Source organism: Neodiprion lecontei, chromosome 3 (genome assembly GCF_021901455.1).
Source record: "Neodiprion lecontei isolate iyNeoLeco1 chromosome 3, iyNeoLeco1.1, whole genome shotgun sequence".
Classification (NCBI taxonomy): Eukaryota; Metazoa; Arthropoda; class Insecta; order Hymenoptera; family Diprionidae; genus Neodiprion; species Neodiprion lecontei.
Window position 1 is genome coordinate 28,456,766 of NC_060262.1, and position 23,749 is coordinate 28,480,514.

The 23,749-nt window shown below is 36.1% G+C and overlaps 3 protein-coding genes across 7 annotated transcripts; 1 reads left to right on the forward strand and 2 right to left on the reverse strand.

The window, feature by feature from the left end:
- Positions 1–769: 769 nt before the first annotated feature.
- On the reverse strand, positions 770–18,483 carry LOC107216623. Of its 4 annotated transcripts, XM_015653864.2 has the most exons (9): positions 9,982–18,483; positions 8,990–9,637; positions 7,480–7,809; positions 6,685–7,195; positions 6,380–6,564; positions 4,406–4,553; positions 4,086–4,292; positions 3,165–3,280; positions 770–2,404 (listed from the first exon to the last, which is right to left on the reverse strand). In XM_015653864.2, exons 1-9 carry the CDS (start codon positions 18,098–18,100, stop codon positions 2,289–2,291), a joined length of 10,380 nt encoding a protein of 3,459 aa, XP_015509350.2. In that variant the 5' UTR covers positions 18,101–18,483; the 3' UTR covers positions 770–2,288. The 4 variants fall into 4 exon arrangements, 3 of the variants coding, with proteins under 3 accessions (XP_015509350.2, XP_046591850.1, XP_046591851.1); XM_046735894.1 differs by lacking the exon at positions 3,165–3,280; XR_006903614.1 differs by lacking the exons at positions 770–2,404; positions 3,165–3,280; positions 4,086–4,292 and adding an exon at positions 5,588–5,729 and having other exon boundaries at positions 4,416–4,553.
- Positions 18,484–19,047: 564 nt separating this feature from the next.
- Positions 19,048–20,791, forward strand: LOC107220242 (putative nuclease HARBI1). 2 transcript variants are annotated; one of them, XM_046734104.1, is made up of 4 exons: positions 19,048–19,402; positions 19,496–19,617; positions 19,707–19,887; positions 20,047–20,791. In XM_046734104.1, exons 1-4 carry the CDS (start codon positions 19,232–19,234, stop codon positions 20,674–20,676), a joined length of 1,104 nt encoding a protein of 367 aa, XP_046590060.1. In that variant the 5' UTR covers positions 19,048–19,231; the 3' UTR covers positions 20,677–20,791. The 2 variants fall into 2 exon arrangements, with proteins under 2 accessions (XP_046590060.1, XP_015514238.1); XM_015658752.2 differs by having other exon boundaries at positions 19,050–19,402; positions 19,496–19,638.
- On the reverse strand, positions 20,306–22,786 carry LOC107223725. The gene is made up of 3 exons (XM_015663512.2): positions 22,435–22,786; positions 22,249–22,323; positions 20,306–22,169 (listed from the first exon to the last, which is right to left on the reverse strand). The coding sequence occupies exons 1-3, from the start codon at positions 22,547–22,549 to the stop codon at positions 21,511–21,513; spliced, it is 849 nt and encodes a 282-aa protein (XP_015518998.1). The 5' UTR covers positions 22,550–22,786; the 3' UTR covers positions 20,306–21,510.
- Positions 22,787–23,749: the final 963 nt, after the last annotated feature.

A 23,749-nucleotide genomic window follows, 5' to 3' on the forward strand; every position in this document is an offset into this window, starting at 1 on the left:
CCGTTGCGATCGCGAACGAGCCTATTCATTGGATGAAAAATTCAAGGTTTGTATAACAATTGTTATCGCCACGCCACGTGACAGTAAAGAAGCTGTAAACAAATACCTGTAATCTAAATACATGCGAACTCACCATCGTTGCTGAGAAATGGGGAAGTTACCCGGATGTCTCTGTTCAACTCTGGAAAAAATGAAAATCGAAACTTGAATTAATTTAGCAAAGTTGATTTTCACTTTTCAAATTAAGCATTACTATTTTCTACTTTCATACTTCTTCACCACATGTTCATACATACACATACTCACACGCAAGGGAAAAAAATTGGCTTCAAATGTAACGCCTTAAATTACCAAATAATTATTAACAATACAAGTATTCATACCTCCTCCTTGTTACTCCACACTTGACATGTAGTATTTCTCGTAGCATCTTAGCTTGAATTTTGAAGCTACGCACTTTTTACGCTGCAATAAGAATATAAGTGAATATTATTCACGCAATATACTTTAATTAGATTTCACGTCACTACAGACTGTATGTGCCGTAACCATTTTTTTTTCTCTGATAACAATTTAGTGGTTTCTGATTTATTTATAAATGAACTGCAGCAATTAGTAATATTAAGCTAATAAAATAAGCACAAGTATCGGACAAATGCATAAAATCAGTGAACAACTAAAATCATTGGCGATCAAGAGCGAAGTTGTAAAAAATTATATCGATTACGCACTTTCTAGTTTTACTCACTGTAGGCGTTGGTCTAGTTTTTATTTTGTTCTTAGAGACGATTGATCTGGTTACTCCATTCGGATCATTGCCGCGTGTATTCGATATGTACTGCAATGTAGTCTGTCCTTGTAATCGCGTAAGGGATAACAAAATTTCATTATTCTTTTATTTTCCAAATCAATACACACGCCATTGAAAATTTACGATCGTTTTTACAAAATATAGTCAAGGACCGAGTAGTAATAAATTAACAGAAAGTATCATAACAGTACATGAAGAATGATTTGAAATGTATACATATTCTAAATAATATAAAATATAAATGTTCTCTATGTTTCCATAACATGTGTGACCTGACCTGACATTTTCAGCTTATGCATTTTGGTTATCAATATTCGTTGCTAGGGTCACTTAATTCAGCCCTACATAAAAAATCCGACAGGATTCGTGCCGTCAATTGTGTCCGACTTGTGTCCGACATTTGTAGCGGATTGTGTCCGGATCTCACAGAAACTGGATACGTTCCGACAATCTGGACTATAAAATTGAGGTTCATCGGGACGCGGGAATAGAAACCGGACACGTTCCGAAATAAAATTTTGGTCATCAAGCCGCAAACCGAGTTCATTTACGACAAAGCCGACTAGGATCCGTTCACAATCTTCTACCGTTGTCTCTCGTGTGGAGGATAACACCGGATTTTGTAGCGGATCTGTGTCGAATCCGACAGAGATCTGTCGTATTTTTTATGTAGGGAGGTCACCTCGATCCATCTTGCTGCGGTTCAATTCTGCTTCGGGGCACTCACCGTCGATGTTCGTCGGATGTTTTTATTTCAGTAAGTTATTTTTTCTCTGGACCACACGCAGTCCTTCGTGGATTATTCACAAATGAGTATGGTGGAAATATATTGAAACAACCTGACCAACGCGATCTGAATTCTGGACTGATAGCCGTGGTTTTGCTTCGGTTGCTCAGAAGCGACCGATGCCGCGCGGCGCTCGAAATCGAGTCTCGACGGCCGATTGGAAACGCCGTGCGAGCTTCGCGCAACGTGGTCAGATGTTTAAGCAATTGCCGTAGAACGCGGCGATTGGCGTAAATTTGACCCCTCTGACGACTTTTCGTCAAATATAATATATATAAAATAAATGGGAAGTACAAGAAAAATCGCAAGCCCTTGTCTTTTCTCAATGTATGAATATAGGATTGAAACTGATAAGATGATTTCACCGATAACGCGTCGGTATACCATGATCATGAACGCATTGGCGAATATCAAACTCTATATGCTTACAAATGAACCGTCGACGAACGCAAATTGAATAGATTTGTATTGTTTAATCGTGTGTTGGTAGTTTACTAGCATCGTATTATAAACTGATAACATATCAGCGAAGAGCAATCATAGGCAAGAAATTTTTGATATAAAGTATGGACCAAGTCTTATTTTACTACAACACTTTAAAACAGAAGGAAAAAGTATTATCGTAATAGAGTTAACAGTCTTTCTTACACATGTAATTACTTCAAAATGTTTCAATACTTTACGTATAACTTATGTCTTGAAACTTTTTGATATTAAGGACCTCGACGATTGTTGAGTAGGTGTACTGCAGCATTCGCAAATATAATTTTTTCTGTCAATTGTTCCATACTTGATTTCCACGCATCCTGAAATAGAATTATGCCGTCAATTAGGAACTACATTATCAAGTGCAATGATAATGTAACTGAAAATTTACAGAATCTTCTGTATTTGCAAACAATTTAGTATCTATGATTCTTGAGCGTTGTTTACCTACTAAACGCACTGTTTACATACTCACACACAACACCTAGATGTAATATATCTTTCACGAATATTTTTCTGTCACATTTACATATATTGGACAATAAAATTTTTTGAAATATTAGGAGATCCTCAGAAGATGGTATATGGGCAATTTCTATGTAGCAGACAACATCACAAGGTATTGACACGTATAATACTCTTCCTGTATTATTATAGCTCTATTTGACAAAATATATTGCATATCATAAAACACAAACTGATCAGCTAAATCTTGACAGCACATGTTAAAGGTTTCTGGCATTCCACATGCATAAACACGCGAAGACACACATCTACTATTACATCACAACACAGGCTTTGTTTCGTGGCACATGTCATAAGCTTTTTCATAATCATCTTAATTACAATAGGAGACTCATTAATCAATGTTTTTAGCTAATAATTTTTTGTTATTAATCCAGTGTAGTCATATTATGTTACGATAAATCGCTAAGGATTGGATAGACTTTTGGGCATAACGGTCAATGATATACTCTACATTATATTCTGATATATAATATAGATCATTTCATGAAAAACAATCACCAGTGTTGATGAATAATGAAAAAGCTTAAATTTAATGAAGATTCGTTTCAGTACCTAAGTGCAGATATTTGTCACACGCGCCGCAATGGACTAGATTCGGTTCCAGGTCGAGTCGTTGGGCGCTGTGACAGCGGCTGCAATGTGGGCAGTAACGGCCTTTTCGCCACAGCCTTGTTAACGCACAAATATTTAAGTAGTTAGTGAAGTCAAAACGATACATCGATCAATGTTTAATTATTATCAGAATAAGTAGTAAAGCAAAAACATTTCGATAATCAGCAGCAGTGCAAAAATTTGTTTTTCAAATATGTTAGTAATTGCACAGCAAACTGATGCCAAAGACTGAGCAAATAATCGAGTGGTTCATTGGCATATGACAGAAAGTTTCTTTACATTGCATTGAAAGTTAATGGTCATGAGAGAAGTATCTGGACAACTAATACACGATATTTGATGTAAATTATAAATTACAATTGTTATTTTAACCAACTGAAGAGGTTTTTAAAAATGACAGGGAATAAATAAAACCGAGTTTCAAATTTACAACAAAAGAATGGGAAAATATCAACCTCTATCAGTCTACGCACATTGAATTTCAAAAACATTCCAAACCATATGTTATTGACATAAATAACTGTACCAGAATCGAATCGTAAATACTTTGATGATACATTATAATTGTTTATGTTTGATTGTTACGGTATAATTCAATGCTGTTTCGATACTCTCATTCGAAGAGAATGGATATTAATTCATAAATGATGTACCAAAATAGAACATGAATAACTGTACTAGAATAGAATCGTAAATATTTTACTGATACTCTCATTCAAAGAAAATGGATATTAATTCTAGAGTTTAAGCTCAGGCCACAGAGAGCTATAAGCAATTTTTAAATTGTATAGTTTTACCTATTGTTACACCTATGCTTTAGAAGTCTATAAAATATATATCTGCAAAGTTGTTTCAACTTACTTTGAGCATGGAACGCATAGTGTGGAAACATAGACACGTGTGTTTCTCTCGCCTTTTTTGTATTCGTGTTGCCATTGTGCAACGCTATTCCTGTCTGAATTTGCTCCTCCAGGTGTTCGCAGTCCACAGCTTGCACAAACAGCACATTCTCGACAATGCCATCGCCCTTGCGGTACTCGCCTCAGACCCACACAATAAATATGATATCTGTAATTTGAATGTAGACACTCGTTCAAATGAGTTAATTCAAGGATGACCACATTCTTGAGTTTACTAAAATTAAACCCTGGTTAGTTTAAAAATAAAGTGAAACTATTTACCCTCGATCGCACATGTCACAGAAGAGCATTTTATCTTCATCTGCAGGATTATGGCATTGATCACATGTCTTGCAATCTGTACACTGCCAGGAGTACCCTTGAATGTGAGGCACCATATCTAGTGTCAAGTCAATACACGATGGGTGAACTGTAAATGACAGAAAAAACCATTTCGCATTCAAAACTATAATCAGATACAATGATATCTAGACAGTCTTAAAAACTGAATTTGCAGTTAACTCGATACGACTCTATAAATTTAATGACATGACCAAACCCTCAACTATGCGGTGGATAAAGAAGTTACATAATACGTAGGATTAAATATAAAAAATATAGAAAAGAAAATTGATATCATTTTTTAATTCATATACTTTCAAATAATTATCATGTCAAATTTCATGAACTCGAAGGTGCCCTTGAAACGAAATGACTATTTATATGAGTAATAGTTATGATTCTGTAATTTCATACCTAATGTCATTGGTTCTAGCCTATGAGAATACGATGTGTACCTTCTCTGCAGACATACTTCAATCATTTTTACAACAAAGAACATCAATATCACAAGTATGACCAGGTCAAATCCCAATAGTATATAACAGACAGTATTCACAAATACAGTTGGCCAATAGACAGAATAGATAGAAGATGGACTAACAGTAAGTACTTTATGTAATACAAAGATTTATCCCAATACTCGATTCTAGCAATGACAAAATGTAACTACCATTCATCAATCTGATTTCTCTTATAATTGTTTTATAACCGTTGCTGACGTATTTCGGTGGTGGAATATAATCAGTTATTGATAATATGGGTACAAAATTACTTCAAGCATCACAGCAGTTGATAGAAAAATTCATATTTGAAAAACATTAATTTTCTGGCATTCACAATGGAGAGAGTAAGAAAAAAGAACAAAGTGACATATCGTTAGATCGAAACATCTACACACAAAAGTTTGAGAAGATCCTTTTCGTTCATGTGGATTCCATACAAACGTAAAACATCGTGTTTGCATGCAATGTAAGTAGTAGCAAGCAAACTCTGGTTAAGTGTTGGACCTCTGAAACTGTACACCAGTTGTTGTGAATCACGCGACTTGGAAAAAAGATTTACAAATTAGTTAGCTCAATTTCCAGAATTTATCAGGTGAGTCAACTGAGTGGGTAAACTTACCCTGGCGACAATATTTTTTGTCCTCAAAACGAAGAATCAGTATGAATCAAATATTGTTCAAAGATGCAGTCACCTGGGCTGAGGAAATTGAAATCTTCGGTATATCAGTAAAAGGATCGTGGACCTTTTAGGCATTTCTTGCCTAACAAATATTCTTTGTAAACATTGCTATAAGTAATCTGTAGTTGTATTAAAATTAAGTCAAATACAAAGTCACACTGAACCATAGCAAATCTAACTACTTCTACGACATCACAATTCACCTCACATACATTTCCAATTTCATGACAGTGTCATGTTACAGTAGCAATATAGAAAAATTAGTTAGATCATTACAGTATGTAATATCTGTCGTATGCTACCACATGTACATGGTGTTAATTTGAATCTATAAAGTTAATGATGAGGTCATTTAATTTTTTTTATATAGCTTATAGAAAATATGAAAAAAAAATCAAATTGCCAAGTTTTATTCAACTCAATAAATTTATGTAATATACTACATCACTTCTACATTATAGTATCCTAAGTCTAATATTTTTTAAATAATTCTATTTCCCACTTTTCATGGTAATAAACCAGTCACACATTGCATATTATGTTTCCAATGAAACGAAATCCCACCATTAGGAACAATTACTCTACTCAACGTGTGATCTAATATCGTAGAATAATATGTTCAATAATGCCAAATGACTAAGTCTTCTTCATAAACTTGTGCAATCAAATTTTTTAAGTCGACAGTAAGTCTGGATCCTTTCATTTCTGATGACTATATAATTTTTCACGTACCATTTCCATTACAAGTACCACACTGTATTAGTACTTCAGCCTTTCCATGTTTGTTTAAGTGTTTTAAACACATTTTACACTTTAAGTTTTTGTTATCTTCCTTGTGGGCGCCCAACTCCATATCAACTTCATCGATCGTCGATTGGGATTCTTCTGTGTCCTGCGTTCCTTCGCTAGATGATGAGCTGAAAAGGATCTAATTAATACGAATCGTCGGTCTTCAGTAGTATTCACTTAGAATAAGTTAATAAAAGTCATTTTGCTAACCACTACATGGCACGAAATTCTTCTAATTCTTTACGCACCTAGAGTCATCAGAGGATGAATCGCTATCGCTGTCACTCTGTGATCCTTCAGATTGACTGTCAAACTTACGTTCATTAGGTTTCATCGGACCATAAAGAACAGTATTCAATGGGTAATACCTCAATTCAGCAGGTGTATATTCTCTATAATAATCTGTGTATTGTCCAGGTATCAGAGCCACAGGATAGTTACTAACTTTACGTTCCGTGTCAACTTTTTGTTGTTTTTTAGGTACGTGGATGGTGAAACTTTGTAAATCTAAGCTATACTTTCTAGACTCTTTTCGAGCTTTATTGAAATTAACGTTCCAAGATAACGCTGACTGTACAGCCATTTCTGCAAGATCTATGCGATTTCGTTCCGCATTTGCAGCAGCTGTTAGTTCTTTTTGCTTCTTTGAATGTTCTTTAGCTTGTTTTTCTCGCATATGCTTACGGTACTCTTCATACTGATCTGGAAAATCGCTGCACATGACATCTAACACTTCCGTACTGCATATTGCTGTAAGTCCTAAATATGAACGGAGATGATCTGATTAAAACCTCAGCTGATATGAGTAGTTAAATAATGAAAACATGTTTTCTCAGGCATAAGGATAGGAGATAATACGCGCAGATGCAATTGAATATGCATAATAAGGGATGTAAAAATTGATAAGTAATTTTACACTATTAATATTGAAACCTGAAAAGTTATTGGTCAAAGTCTGTTACAAAAGGGTAGTGGTTATATACATTTTTATCGTTTATCTGTACAGTTTAAAAATATTTCAGCAAAATTAGGTTCAAACTTACCCATATCGCACATAGCTTCACTCACTAAACAATTTTCTCTGAGGTAATTTCTTTCCTCCATTTCTACCATTCTACGCTTCAAATCCGGGTACTTTCGTTTAAATGACTTCACTCCCAAGTATTGTGAAATTTGTTCCTGTATCATAAATGTTTCTCCTTTTTTATCAAGAGGCCATTCATATTCAGCAATTTTGTCAACAGTAAACGGTCCTTCGTCAGGATCAAAGTTTATTTCCATTCTTCGATTCTTCACTTTAACTTTTTCAGATTCTGTAGTGGCAGTGCTCAGCACGCTGCCTTGAGATTCCTCATTGATTACAGTTTCTACAACTATAACACAATATTTACTTTAAATTATTTCGGTAGTAAAATGTCAATAGTTGAGCAAACAATATAGCATTCAAAGTACCGATTTACAGTTATATTGAGTACGAGGAAACGATATTTGTGGCATTAAGCTCCACTTTTATTTGACCATAACTGTAATGTATCTCGATGTGTAAATTTGTTTAAAGATCATAAAAAATAGCCCGATTTTTCTAAAAATACCAATTATTCCAATCAATAAAATAATATTATTTTTACAGATGATGGTATAGTAGTATTTTCAGCCTGTATCCATTTATTACCTCTCGTATTTTCATTTGGAATTCCAAATCTAATAAACATTAATTACAAATTTTTAGAGAGATCTGTCGATTCATCTAAATGCATAAATTCTAATTGAAATAAGTTACAAATAATTTTACGTATTATGGTCTGCACTCACATTCTCAAAGTATCATTTGAGTGCACGTATGGCAATGTATTATTTGTGAATTTATTTTTAAAAGTGTGCATGATAATTACTTTACTTCTGTGAATAATTTTTAACCTTGTCAAAACACTCCATGACGGCTATTTTATATTCGGGAATATAGAAATAAGACATGAGAAAATGCTCTATTTTTAGATATCCCAGTCGGAGGTACACTACCACATTTATATTTTAGAGACCGGGTACTTTTAATGACTCTTAACGAATCACATTGTCAAAACAGATTCCAACAAATGCAACACAACCCGAAATATGTTAAAGTTAGGTTTTTTTAATATTTATAATCTTCAAATAGATACAAAGCGATGAAAACACACTAGGAAAATTGTGAAACTAATCATTTTGCGAGTCTCTGAATGTTGCCAGATTAAATGAAATGTAATGTAAATACGCATTTAAGTTGTTTGTCATAAACAATAAAAATAAAAAGAATCACGATAATGTATAATGAAAAAAAATATTGATAAGTATTACAATAACATTGTTGAGAAATTACCCAATTTAACACCATTCTATAGTATTTATACCACAATCTCACAATTCATAAAAGATTTGCTTTTGTCATATATACGAGTAAAGATTCAAAGCAAAATTAATTGAAATCATCTACAAAACTTGACTGGATTGAGAATCTTATTATTATTATTATAAAGTCTCGAATTTTCTAATAAGAATATACGATGAAAGTTTTACCAGGTATGGAGATGTTTCTAGCTGGTGTTTGCGATCGCGAATTGGACTCTGCACTCATTCGGGTTTCTTCATCCATCACTTGTACTATTGAAATTGCTTCACTTTTGCTACTTGTTTCGGGTAGTTTTATCGAAGGTGTTAACCAATTTTGATGCTCAGTTGTTGTCATGTCTACAATAATGTTTTTGCTTTCGTGAATGGCAGATTTTGGTCCCTCAATTAACTGATTAGTATTCAGCTCTGCGGTAATGGTCTCGGAGCGCTGCAATATTTCAGATATCATTACAGCTGTTGAATCTGATGTATTGACATTTGATTGAACCATCATGCGTGCTTGAGGTATAGGTTCCAGAGGCAACACCGCAGATAATTGTTTCACAGCTTCGGTTTGAAGTCTTAGTTTTTTCTGTGGCTCTGAAAAGCCTTGCTTTACTATCGTTTCGGATAATAATCTCTTGCGATCTGTTGGACTCTGTTTCAGAGCTCTGTATAGTTCCGATGTCTGTGCCATAACTGCTGGAATAACTCTTTGCTGAAACGGGTCTATTAAGCTCATTGTTGATCTTTCAATTTCAGTTAACGGATCCTCCAGTCGAGGTATTTTCCCAATAGCACAATCTATTCTGTCCATTTTTCGCTTTCCTCTTCCTAGATTAAAAAACAAACTTTGATCACAGAAATCCATAGCAAATATCACTTCGCTGTAACATCTGCAATTTGATTGCTGAATTACACTCTTTTAGGAGTCACCAGGTAACTCGGGAACTCTACTAGATGTGTTGACTATTAATATACGTAAATCACACCTCTAAAAAATATCAAATTCCACAGGAAAAATGCCGGCCTTCTAAAGGTTAATGATTAATTTCTTGTAAGTATCTGACGTGATTGATTAGACTTTTGTTAGTTATGAAACATATATTCATTCGCATAGGAATCTATCATTCATAAATAATATGCCATGTATAAGCTCAATGAGAAATTGTACAAACCTCTTCCTCTACCTCTTTTTGGCGGAGCATAACTCTTTTGACTCCTGCAAGTTCGTTTCGGACGGTCGCTCTCTCTATGGTCAATTCCAAGTGGATGTGGCATATTGTCTAAAGCCAATGGGTCTTGTGGAATAATTTGTCGCATCAGTGGTTGCCCAGGTGGTAACGTTGATCTTTTCGGTCTGCCTCGTTTTCTAGGTACCTTGACTTCTTGTGCCGCTACCTTGACTTCTTCTATTATCATAACATCCTGACTTGAATTGGAGTTTTCATTAACAATGATTAACTCTGGCCGATGCTCAATAATTTCACAATCCGAATTCGGCGGAGAGCTAGCTGCATTTTTGCGTAAGATCTCTTTCAATTTTCCACTCATTGATAGATCAGTGGGTTTAGGAGATGAAACATGAGTGATACTTATTTCTTGATTAATCACACTCATTTGTTGTCGGCTAATTGCACTCGTTTTTTTGTCTAACATCATCTGCTTTTGTTCTCCAGACATAACTGGTTGAATTGTAACTTCAGGTAATCTATGCGACAATTTAGCTTCTAGTTTACTTTTTTTTACATCCACCGAGGAAATAGTAACATCTTGACATTTTGATGGAACTTCCATGACATTGTCTACTTTTTTATGAAGCATTTGAATCGGTTCAATTGTCAATTCAGACCGATTACCGTGTATGATGCTTGAATGACCAGTTTTAAAAATCCTCATCTGAGAATCCTTAGTGGGAGATGTTGGTTCTGTACGCTTGTAATGTGTGCCTGGAATACTTTCGGAATGATCTTGACTTTTTGAAGGCATTTCGCCGAAAGAATCTTGTTTTTCATTAGCAATTATGGTCGGATGCCCTGTCTTTGACAATTTAATCTTCATTTCTATTGGAAACTCCATTTCCTTGCGCTTTTGTGAAACTTCGTGAATGTTTGACAATTTTTCTTTCTGCTTCATTGCAGTTTTTTCTTTTTTGTCAGGCTCTATTATAGATGCATCTCCTGTTTTGGATAATTTTATTTTCATCCCGAGAGGAGATTCTGTTCTTTTGGGACCTTCTAGCGAAGTATGATATTTTTCTGCACGTTTTAGGTGGGCCTCCTTGGACTCTGGAGAAACTTCAGGATGTATTATAGAAGCATCTCCAGTTTTTGATAACTTGATCTTCATTCCAAGTGGAGACTCCAAGGACTTAGATCCTTCTTGGCAAATTGACGGATGTACTCGGCCCGCGACATTATCCTTAGGTTCGTTGAGAAATTCTTGTTTTTCTGGGTGTATGATCGATGCATCACCAGACTTCGATAATTTGATTTTCATGCCTATGGGAGATTCATTTGGTTTTGTAACTTCATACGCCGTTTCGTAGGTCTCAGCATCCGGCAGTGACGATTCTTGATACTCTTGTGGAATTTCTAAAGGCATTACAGTAGCTTCGCCACTTTTCGTTACTTTAATTCTCATTCCAATAGGAGAGTCTGTTCGTTTCTGGATTTCCTGTACCTCCGATTTCTCTCTATATTTCGTTGCTATTAGTTCTTTATTCTCGTCAGATTCTTGTTTATCGGGATGAATGATTGATGCATCTCCAGTTTTTGATAATTTGATTTTCATACCAATCGGAGATTCGACCCGCCTTGTTATAGCTGCAATATTTTCTATTTCGTCTCTGGCTTCTTTGAATTCTTCCGCTGTTTCAGATTTTTCTGGTTGTATAATAGAGGCTCCCCCAGACTTCGAAAGTTTAAATTTCATCCCCAGAGGGGAATCCGTTCGTTTTGGATGATCTTGATTAGAACTCAATTTATCTCTGGATTTTGATGAAGAATCTTTCGATTCCTCGCAACTTTCTGTCGATATTATAGATGCATCACCGCTCTTCGATAATTTGATTTTCATACCAATTGGAGATTCTGTTCGTTTTGGAATCTCAGTTTGAGTTTCACATTTATCTCTATACACGCATTCATCTGAAACTTCTTGTTTCTCTGGTTGTACTATCGAGGCATCGCCACTTTTAGACAATTTGATTTTCATTCCTATTGGAGAATCTGTTCTTTTTGGAACATCTTGTCCACTATCAATTTTTTCTTTGTTACGTTTGGGGGTCAATTCTTTTGATTCATGCTGTACTATAGATGGACCCCCGGTTTTCGAAAGTTTTATTTTCATACCCAGTGAGGACTCAATTCGTTTTGGTAAAACCTCATCAAACTTGTGTTTACTTTCTTTAACCTCGTCAGTTAAGTCATATTTATCAGGTTGAATGATTGAAGCATCGCCTGATTTCGATAATTTAATTTTCATACCAATATGAGATGGGGATAACATTGCATCCGTGTGACGCTGTGTACTCTCATCATAATTATCATTAGAAATTATCGAAGGATGACCACCTTTTGATAATTTCAACTTAATTTTACCCAATTTTTGACCAGGGCTATCTTCTGGGTTCGGAGAGTTTGCTGCTGACCGTATCTTGGGACTTTTGGGTGATCTCGGCTCACTGCAATCAGCGATAGCAGACTTTGCTATTTTCAAAATTATTCGTGGGGAACCAACATTTTCGAAATCATGTTTCTCAGAATCTTTTCTTGGAGTGTCTGCAATTCTCGGCTCGTTTTTGTCTCCACCTATTGGAGATTCAAGCATTTTTTGATACATACTTTTAGAGTCTACCTTTGAATCCCTTTGAATAAGCAAACTTGTTTTCGGAGTTGTAGGTGTATCTAATATTCTCGGAGTTATTTCGTTAGATGGTATTTCTATTTTGGGTGGTACTTTCAATCTCTCTTCTAGAATTGAAATCTTAGGCATCTTCTCCGATCTTCTAATATTATTTTCAGGTAATTCCAGGATTTGGCAATCAGCAAATTTTTCCGAAGTCGATGCAAGACTTTCACCTGATCTGTCGCTCCAACTGGGGGTCTCCACTACTGTCAGAAGATTTTTCAGCATCTCTGAATTATTTTCTGATACAAGATTTTCAGTAACATCCAATTTCAAAGTACTTTCCGAAGTTTTACTCAATTCTGCAGCTATTTTCAACTTGCGTTCATTTTCCAACTTGGCTGCCTCAGAAATAATTTCTGCTTCTGATATAGCTATTGAATTTGGCTTAATTTGTTCCAATTCTACAGGTAGTTCCAAAGTACCCTGACAAACTTCTGTTTCTGACAAAAAAACACAAGATTTATTCTGTTCCGAATTCTCTTCTACAATGTCTTCAGTTATTTTAGGTGACAAGAGTAGTGGAGAATCTATTGTTTGCTCCTCAGATTCTTGTAAGAATTTTACAGCACATTCTAATTCAGAAATTTCTGAGCTTTGTTGTGAGGTATCGACATTGTCTTCTGACGTATGGCAAAGAACTTCAGATTCTGCTGCATCCTCAGTATCAAACAATACCTCGTCTGGTAGATCAATTTTGACATCACATGCTCGCAGCACTGCACATTCAATCAATTTTTCCTCTTCTTGTTTCAATGGTAAACTTATTTCAATACCTTTGTCTACATTCAGATTTTCTTCATCTTCTGTTTTACATGCTCCACTTATACTTGCCATACTTTGATCGACAGATGAAATATCTTTGGGAATGGAACTGTTACTAGCTTTTAGCTCTTGTCCGTTGTCTTCTTTGAACTCATCAGCATTAATATTTTCATCATTCCTTTCTTGTATATTATCTGCAAGCTGTATATTTTCAATGTTTGTTGAACTTATGATAACATCAGTTATATAATTAGCTTCATGTGATACACTTGGTGTTTGACTCGAATCTTCAATGAAACATGTTTTGTTCATTTCTTCTAGCAATGATACAGGTTGATCTTTTATTCCAGAAAATTCGTCTGTTTCCACTTGTTCGATTCTTAATGGATCAGAACTCACAATAGATGATGGAGATAAATTGCTATCGGGTAATATTTCCAAATTGTTGAAGTTTTCCAAGGGTTGTAGGTCATCTTTTAATACAGAATCAGCTAACTCATCAATCAAAATTTCATCAGCCACTGCTGTCAATTTATCCAATTCTTCAATAGGCTCACATTTTAAATCTTCGTTCACCTTCTGTTCATATTCTATTAAATCAGTAGACTGCAGGGTATCTGAAACAGATTCAGGTATCACCTTAAATACATTTCCTTCAGATTCAATACCTTGTAGATTTCTGTCCAAAATTTGATTTGATTTCGAATCTTCAATGGAACAAGGAATACCAGTTGTGACCTCAGGATAGCTGGCCTTGATATGTTTTGTTGGAATTAAGTCTTCTTCAAGTTTCTGTTCGTTTTCTAATAATTTTGACTCATTTTCTGAAAGTTCAGATATGCTGTCAATTGCTTGTATTTCTTGCATTCTAATTTGCGAGTCACAAATTTGATCTACTGGATGTTCTGTTAAAATTAAGTTAACTTTGGATTGTGTTTGGCTTGAGTCCTCAACTAATTCATCACTCGAAAGAGCATCCACAGATTTACTAATAATCAGTTCAGCTTCAGACTGAGACTGAGATTTTTCACCCTGAATTTCAGGGCTGTCCAGTTTTTGAAGCGTTATGGTAGGAGATAACTCTTGACACTGTACATCGTCATCTCTTAATGAAGTTTCAGATTTATTAATTGCTTCCTGCTGTATTTGAGGAACATTCAAGTTATCACTTTGTTCTTTTTTTGATTTAATATTTACTTTGCTCTCACATTTATTATGCTCAGGACCTAATTCTGAACAGCCGGCAATTTCAGGCCAATCCTGCATTGTACTAGTTTCTGAGGCATTTTCCCAATCTGCAAGTGATACTACGCTCGCAATAACAATCTCACTACATGACTCTTTAATATTTTCAATTTCTGCGATCTCTGCTTCATATTTGTCAGATGTATCTTTTATCTGTTTATTTTCTGTATCAATTGGCAATACAGCGATTGATTCAGTTTCTTCTGATTGATGAGATTCCTTATAGACTTGTTTTGTTGGAACATCATCTTGGCAAATTTTTGAACAGATAGATATGGTAGAATCCACTGTTTTTGCTTCGACAACCTGACTGATGTTGAGTGATTCGTCAGTAACCTCTGGTTGATAGGAGTCACCTTTGCAGTTAACACTCTCCAAGTTTGATATTTCAACATTTAATTCATTAATATCTTCAGATATTTCAACTTTTGAGTCTGATGCATTTTCCATTACTATGTCAATGATTTCAGAACCAGCTTGTGGCTCTACGTCACCTTTACTATCTTTTAAATTTTTCATTTCTGGAGAACAGTCTCTTTGTGAAATCAAGTTTTCCTCATTTATCTGTGAGATAACGGCGTCAACTTTTGCTTCGACAAAATTTGTTTTTTCAGCTTGACTAAATTCCTGTGATGATTGTAACTTTTGCACCTCATTTGCTTCCACAATATCACATGACGGAATTTTGATTTTTGTACAGTTTTCATCTCCTGACTGCGTTAAGTTTGTATTCGAATCTTCTATTTCCTCTGGCTTCTCCTTGTTCGAATCAACTGATATGTCATGCTCAGTTGCCGATATGTTATTTTTTAACTCCATTTGGCTTTCTTGAGTAATTGGTGATGTATTTTCCGTCAATGTTTGCTGTATTTGACCATCTTTTTCAGTTGCACATGGTTCAACCTCAACTGTTTCTCCGTCTTCTTCAATGCTTGAAGTGTTCTTGGATGTGCTACTGGGTTCATCTTCATATTCCTTTTCTTTGTTCTCTACAGATTGTATGATTGGAGCAATACCCTCAAAAATTTTCGTATCAGCTACCGCTTGTTTTGTTGTTTTCTCTTCTACTGTCTCTGGAAGTTCTTCAACTTCCAATATTTCCCTGCATTCTTCATTTGTCAAGACTGTTTTTTCAGGTGCCGTAGCATCAACACTTTGGTCATCTTCACTATGTAAATCTTGACTAACTTCTACAGGTGAAGTGGAGGTTTCAGAAAAATGTTTGACAAAATTATCAGCAGTATGTGAATGTTCTGAACTTGACAACGATGTTCCAAGACTTTTCGAACTACTCAATTCGCTATTATTATCCGATGTGGGTTCAGGGAGTATGATTTCTTTTTCAATTTCTGTGTGTTCAAACTTCATTTCCAAATCAACTTGTGTTGCATTTTTGGATCCAACCTCTGGATATGTCGATATGATGGTAGATGACGTCTCTGACACCTTGATTGGTTTGGGATTTTGTACAGATAAGTTTTCCATTGGCAGGACTATCTTTGCACTCGAGTCCAAAGATGTGATATTAGTTTCATAAGGTTCCACTGCTTCGTCAATCAATTGAACATCTATGGGAATCTTTTCTTCAACCCCATCTGGACTGCTACTTGTTGCTAGCTTCAGGATCTTATTCCCTGTCGGATCCTCAATTGTTTCAAGTTCAGACTCCAACGACTTATCTTCCACATATGGAGTTTCTTGCAAACGTTTTTTTTCTGAGTCGATCAATTCTTGTGCTGACGCAGTAGTCGTTTGCAATGGATTACTCGTATCTTCAATAATACTTGAATCTGGCAATAAAGATATTTTGCAAAACTGACTACTTTTCTCTGTATTTTCCTGACTATGCGCATTTGTTTCTGCTCGTTTTTCTTGTTCATTAGCATAATCGTCAATAAGATTCACAATTACTTGTGATTCGATGATTTGATGTAAATCATTGTTTTTTGTCTTATCTTGTAGACCAGGCAAAATCTTATGCGTGTTACCAGGATTTTCTTTGTCGTCCAATGACTTACATTCTTGACCAATTGTAGTAAATTTTGTAGAAGTACTTATTGGTATATCGCAGTAATCACGCAGTTCGGTTTCGTTGTGCGAAGTTTCTGTTAAAACATCTCTAGAGCTGACTTCCTGCTTAGGCTCGGTAACTTGCATAGTTTTTTGTTCTTCTATAATGGATGATGGAAGACGAACATCTATGATAGCAGGCAATTCATCTTTGTCGTCAGTTTCCTGAGAGTCTTCAGAAATGTAAGCTTCCCCAATGAGTTGTAAACTCTTAGAAATACTTCCCACATTTGTAAGTACATCTGATAGCTTTTTATCCATGGAATCGTCAGAGGCTATTTTGCTCTCTAATTCAGTATTTGCAACGCAACCCTCACTTTTCACTATAGTACAGGTATCAGTCTCTGGATTTTCAACAGGCACTGCAACATTATCATCACATTCCAATGGGTCTGTATGCTTGTCATTTTTTTCATCATTTAAATTTATTTGAATACTAGGTGAAGATATCTCTGATGGCTTTGTTGCAATTTCAGGAAGAGGTGTGCTAACAATCTCCCCCACAGGGTTTACAGTTTCAATTACACAATCAAATTTTATACTGTCGATGTCGCTAGCTTTTTGTTCCTTTATACGAGATATGTTATTTTGAAAATCTTCGTCAAATTTGTTTATAGCATGAGTAGCGGAGCAGAGTGAAGGTACACCTACATTCTCAGTCTTCGGTGTGGGCTCTGCTTTTGTTTGTTCACACTCGTTACTTAGTTCATCCAAAGTTGGCGTAACATCTTCAGTTTTAGTAGTAATGTGAACATCCATTTCGACAACAACTTTGTCTTCTAAAATATTTTTGAACGATAAATCCTCAGCTTTTATAACATCTGGAGAGTTTTCATCGGAAGCAGACTTATTGCTAATTTTTCTATGGGCGATATTTTCTTCTGGCGGCTCATCCACTCTCAAATCTTTTATACAACTTTCTTCGATGAGGCTTGAACTTGGCTGTTCAGCTGGTGACAGTGATGTCAGTTGAGTGAAAAGTTCTTCAGTAAATTTAATATCTGAACTTTCTCCAGGGGCTTCATTAGTTGCAGCAGAGCTTGTTTCACGCTTGCAGTCAGTAATAATTTCTGAAAGAGCAGCTATTTCACTTTCCAGCGTAGACTCAACCGCTTGTTCTGTTTGCACACCTATTATATCATTGATATCCATTATACTCAGTGCTTCTGTATCGTATGTTTCAGAATCGCTGTCTATACAGTACGGGGCATAACGGACCGCTGAATCTTGTTTGGTGGTTTCAGCTGACGTTGATTCTTTATGATCATCTTTAGAGCCAAAGAGGCCCATTTTTGAATCCTCGGACATCGTTCAACTTGCAGGATAACCAAACTGCTACATTTGTTTTCCATACATGTTTTGTTGAGTATTAGGTTAGTTATTCAGTTTTTTAAATTCATGTGTAAAAACCTTTTTTTTTATTCGATACTATTTGTACGCATTACTAAAAAAAAATATAACCACACTTTCAGTTTCAAATAATAAAGTTTACGGTTTCATATTTCAGGCCCAGAGTATTTGGCAGTTTCTTGGATCCAAACATCACTTTGCCCATTCTTACGAGAATCTCTTATGCTTCAACATTTTTCACTCAACAATGTCAATTTTATAAATGACCAGTGTAAACTCAGTACGAAATTTAACTGCTCATTATTTGACGCTTGACGCTTAGAGATACGTCGTTTCACTGTAATGCAGTGTACGATTGTTTGCTGAACACACGCTGACAGTGGCCACTCCTAACGTGCCTACATCGTTCATGGTTGAGGCTCGTTTACAATAGACGGCAGTACGGCTTGCGTCATAAACTGATGAAACGAAACCCTGAGGAGTGAAAGGGCGTCGTACAGTAAAGCCTACAGTAATGCCAAAAAGACCGAACGGAAAACATGCTCCCACCTGTGCGGTAAGTGGGGTAACTGCAAAATCTATCGCGAAATTTATTGATGCTCGGACATTTTTAGATGCTGCTAAAGGCGTGTTGACACGGTGCTAGAAATCGGTCCGAGTTCTCGGACCGAGAAAAAGTTAACCAGAACTCGTATCGTGTATACACAAACTCGGACGTAAATCGTGGATCAATAACGCGGATGAAAAAATGGATCGCGTCCCATTATTCATCCGCTTTCTCGATTCACGATTTACGTCCGAGTTTGCTGTATACACGATACGAGTTCTGGTAACTTTTTCTTGGTCCGAGAACTCGGACCGATTTCTAGCACCGTGTCAACACGCCTTTAGCAGCATCTAGCTAATAGCGTTTTCGAGTGAACGCTCTCAGAGCACTCCAGGAGCGAGTTTTGTGTTCGAGTGAAAACCGAGCAGGTTGAGTGTAGCGACCGCATGTTCGAGTGACGGTTGAAATACTAAATTTTGATTGGTCTATGAACAAAAATCTGCTCGGAAAGCAGGGGTCAGAGCGGTTCGAGCAAAACAAGTATGGCAGAGCCAGTTCATGAAGTGCGAATAATCGAGGAGATATTTTCGTCAGAGAATTCCGATGATGAAGAAGATATTTTATTATTGCGGAATATCGCCAATAGAAGACGAAAAATTCCGCGCATCCAAAATTACATCGCTGACGTTGTTAACCACTATAACGATAAACAAGTACGTACATAACCTCACAATATCTTTATTTATTGAACTATTGAATTCCAAGGAAGTTGGATGCTTGAACTACAATTGTTTTCTTTTTTACAGTTCAAAAGTCATTTCAGAGTGTCGCGAGAAACTTGCAATTATTTAATAGCTTTATTCGAACAGAGCGAACATTATCCCAAAGGACCACCTTTCGGTGGTGTGAGAATAAAAACTGCTGAAGAGTACATTCTATGTTATTTATGGTGAGTGATAATTAATGATACTTTGTTTTTTGTTTTGCGATGACTTATTAATTTTTTTGACTTAATAGGTTTGCAGGTAACAAATCTGTTTACCGCATTGTAGCTCAACTCTTTGGTTTGAGTTTGTCAACAGCGCACGCAATGATAGAAAGTGTAACGACTTATTTAACAGATGAATTGGGTCCACTGGTTATCAGATTTCCTCGTACCTTGCAGGAGAAACAAGACATTTGTGAGGAATTTGAGGAGGTAAGGTAGCGAATATTTGACTAACATGTTAAAACACATCTCCTCTGCATTGGTCTGAAATATTCTGGAAAATTTTTTCCAGATTCTAGGGAATATTTTCACCCAGGTATAATTAGGGGCAGCAACGAGAACGAGTTTCACAATACATATAAATTTCAGATTGCAGGATATCCAGGAGTATGCGGATGCATTGATGGTACGTTTATAAACATCCGTACACCCGCACATAAAATTAAGTCGACCTACGTTAATCGTCACGATACAACGGCATTGACTTTGCAAGGAATATGCGATGCGAAGAAGAAGTTCCTTGATGTGTTTACTGGAATACCAGGAAAAATTCATGACGCGAGAGTATTTACTTTGTCATTTATTCGCCCTACCGTGCTATCAATGGGCCCAGATTTTCATATACTCGGAGATTCTGCTTATCCGATATGTGAAAATCTGATGACACCGATCCGGGATTACGGAAATTTAACAGATGAACAAAGAGAATATAACAGGCGATTCTGTTCAACAAGAGTTTTAATCGAAAATGCTTTCGGGCTTTTAAAGCAAAGATTCAGGCAACTAATAAGAACAGATATGTGGGGTGTTTTAAAGACATCGAAATTTATACTATCATGCTGCGTGATGCATAATTTATGTATCGAAAGAAACGACTTCTTGGATGGAATTGAACATTACATGGCAGAACCTGAGCCTGAAGCAGAGTTTATTATAAACGATGAAGCTCGGCGTTTAGGTGTATTGAAACGCAATTTGCTGTCCAGGCAATTCATGTAAATATAGAAGCACTGCGATTTGTAACGTATATCATTTGTCAATTTATAAGATTTGTAAAAAATAATTACTGTAATGTCTGATATGCTGCATAAAATATTCACCTACCGAAAATGTTGAGGTCTAGATCATTAAAGATGAAAAATTATTAAAATTGATGGTTGAAAAATTATGATGTGGAGTTAATTAACAGAAATAAAAATACATTTTATAAAACCTTGTCGTTGCTTATATTTTTTGACTAAAAAATTAACCTTATCAAACATTATAACGAATGATAAGAAAACATCACAAACAAATATCACAGGATACATTATCACAACATTGACGTGACATGATACCGATAAATAATCTCACTGGTTTGATTATTCTAACCTGAAGTAAGTTTGTCGTGCAACAAAGCTCGGTTCGAATATTTGTCGGGGCCACATCTCTTAATGTTCAAAATCAAAATACCGCAAACAAGTATCACTGCAATTCCTGCAATTTAATTTGAGCTTGGCCCTTTTTTGGATATTTTTTAAAGTGAGAATTGATAATGTATCCAGTGATATTTGTTTGTGATACTTTGGATGAGACTTATTTTAACAGGTTGGGAGTAAATATCACATTTTTTAAGTTTGAACTAATAATATAACAAATAAATTTGAAGGATATAACAAAAAAATATAATATTAATGTGATGATCATACGTAATATTATAATAGCTAATTCGACTGGTTGCACTGGTGCACACAGAGTATATTATCATATTTTTCAAAAGTCTATGGCAGAAAAGGATGAAACTGCACTTGGTGCACGCCAGTGCAACCAGTTAATTTTCTATAAATATCAGTTTTATTCACTTTGCTTCTTCAGACAATATTCCGTGAAGATTTTCATTTTCTCTTGATGCCGACGTTCTTTGTTTTCTTCTTTTTTTTCTTGCAATTCAACATACATAGCGAGCAGAGGATCTTGTTTTTTTTTTTTAGTTCCACCTCTTGCAGCATCTTCTTTTCGTTTTTGTTTCAATACGCGGGTGTTACCCACAGACACAAGAACTTCAGGCTGAACACTGTCGTCTATACTTCTGATGTTGTCCATTTCCTGCTGGTACGGCACAACCTTCGCGTCGTTGCCTGACTGCTTGTTATGAGTAACAGCTAAACCTTTACGATTCCTTACAGTTTTAAATCGTGACTCGCATTGTTGACCATTTACATATTTACTGAAGGTTGTTGAAATGTCAACCGCAATGTGTTCCCACATCTTTTTTTTTGTTTTGAACTTTTTGAATGGTCCAACGTGGTTCAAGTTTTCGGCGTACAGATCGAGCATCATTTTGGTATCATGGTCATCCCACTTCACAGTAGCATTGGAGCTATTGAACGTTGGCAGCAATACATGCGAAACAGTCCGAATAGCAGTCGTGCTGCCAGATGCTTGTATACTAACGTCACGTTCTAGGTTATCCCCGGAAGTATCAACTGTTTTGGACGAGCAATTTTCTTTATCTATAAAAAAACGACTGTCATTCATGTATTTGTCATCGTTATAAGGTAAAAATTTTTTTACAGTTTTCCAAAAACTCACCGTGCAAGTTCTTAGGCAGTTCAATACCCAGGCTTGACAGAAAACTTTTGGGAACATATGAGATGTTTTTTGTACCTATGGGCAAGAATAAATGAGTGTAATGGTCATGAATTGCATTAATAAATTTATCATTTTATAGTATTCTGCAAATTTCATAAAAAGAAATACATTTTTGTACCCTCTTACCATTTATCATAACCTCGCATAACACGCCGGCATCTGTTTCAATACCTGCCTCGTCGTCATCTAACACAATCCTCCTGAACACAAATGGAAGTTTCTTTTTTTTTTGTTCGCTCATGTTGTGTTATTTTTATTGGATATCCACTGTTAATTTTGATGTACAGTATCAATATCAAATTCTTATGAAAAACAGAAAAATATGATGCTTGAGATAACAAAATGGCCGTATGTAAGACATATACGTAATATGTAAGACCGTGGCGAGATCGCTCCGAGATCGCTCGGACAGAATTCCAAGAGTGGGGGAACTGCTCTCAGAGCGTTCTGAGAGGGGATCTGGAGTGTTCACTCGAAAACGCTATAAGTTACTAAACTGCTATTTGCTTTTGCTGAGCTTATTGCTGCCCATGAATCCCATCTTATTTGTCATGTTAGGTGTCCGCAGGGCATTAGCCCTTTTCAAAGTTCCGGTTCGTAGCGTATTCCGGCGGCAAAATCAGGAAGCTGTTCAGAACTGGGGCTGGGAACAAATCCAGCAATGCTTGTTCAAATTACGCAATGTCCCAACTAAGGCTGCCGATTTACACTGGTAAATAGGTAATGATTTCGTCGTTTAATAAATCGAGTCGTGCCAATTCAAGCCCAATGCTTGCAATATGACGGTAAATTTGCAGGAGATATAAAATAGATCAGACTATACGTTGACTGAAGATCTGATGAAGACAATCAGCCAAATGGAGCTCTTTGACACCCGGTGAGGGATGGGACTAGGAGCTTCAGTACCGAAATTTTCCACTGTTCCCAACCAAGTTAATATGTCACAAGAGTTAGTAGGAATATGGCACTGCTATTATCCCCGCGCCCGTCGACCTCTTTTGTCGTTTCAAAACAAATGCTAGCTGCTTTGGCAATCTTCAGTCCTCAGACCACCGTTATTGCCAACGTAACCGATTCGGCCGCAAATTAGCCGTCCTCTAATTGTTATCCCTGTGTGTAAGTATCACATGAGACACTAGTTATTATTCACTCATCGTTATCAAAATTGAATATTGGCAAACAACGTTCTGCCTTAAATTTAAAGCGTATGAAGTGCGCAATAACATAATTCTTTAATGTTTGTGATTTGTTCAATTTCGACCACTACAATGGCACTTCGCTACGGTAAATATGCTCTGTATTATCCACTGTTTTTATAATGCTCAGCACAGCCGAGTACTGCTGGTCGGTAACCGACCTGCATTTACCGTCCAGGGTATCTTCAAAAGTAATTTCAAATCGTCAGAGGGCGCTACTAAACGAGAGACACGTCAAACGGGAG

Bases quoted from the DNA above. Each gene is read 5' to 3' on its own strand.
- LOC107216623 (XM_015653864.2), bottom strand. From the start codon at position 18,100: ATGTCCGAGGATTCAAAAATGGGCCTCTTTGGCTCTAAAGATGATCAT. The intron at 7,810-8,989 runs GTAAAACTTTCA...ATTGTGTTATAG, and splicing joins TAGAAACATCTCCATACCTG to TTGTAGAAACTGTAATCAAT. The intron at 4,293-4,405 runs GTAAATAGTTTC...TTCAAATTACAG, and splicing joins TGTGACATGTGCGATCGAGG to ATATCATATTTATTGTGTGG.
- LOC107220242 (XM_015658752.2), top strand. From the start codon at position 19,232: ATGGCAGAGCCAGTTCATGAAGTGCGAATAATCGAGGAGATATTTTCG. The intron at 19,403-19,495 runs GTACGTACATAA...TCTTTTTTACAG, and splicing joins ACCACTATAACGATAAACAA to TTCAAAAGTCATTTCAGAGT. The intron at 19,888-20,046 runs GTAAGGTAGCGA...TATAAATTTCAG, and splicing joins TTTGTGAGGAATTTGAGGAG to ATTGCAGGATATCCAGGAGT.
- LOC107223725 (XM_015663512.2), bottom strand. From the start codon at position 22,549: ATGAGCGAACAAAAAAAAAAGAAACTTCCATTTGTGTTCAGGAGGATT. The intron at 22,324-22,434 runs GTAAGAGGGTAC...TCTTGCCCATAG, and splicing joins ATGCGAGGTTATGATAAATG to GTACAAAAAACATCTCATAT. The intron at 22,170-22,248 runs GTGAGTTTTTGG...GTTTTTTTATAG, and splicing joins ACTGCCTAAGAACTTGCACG to ATAAAGAAAATTGCTCGTCC.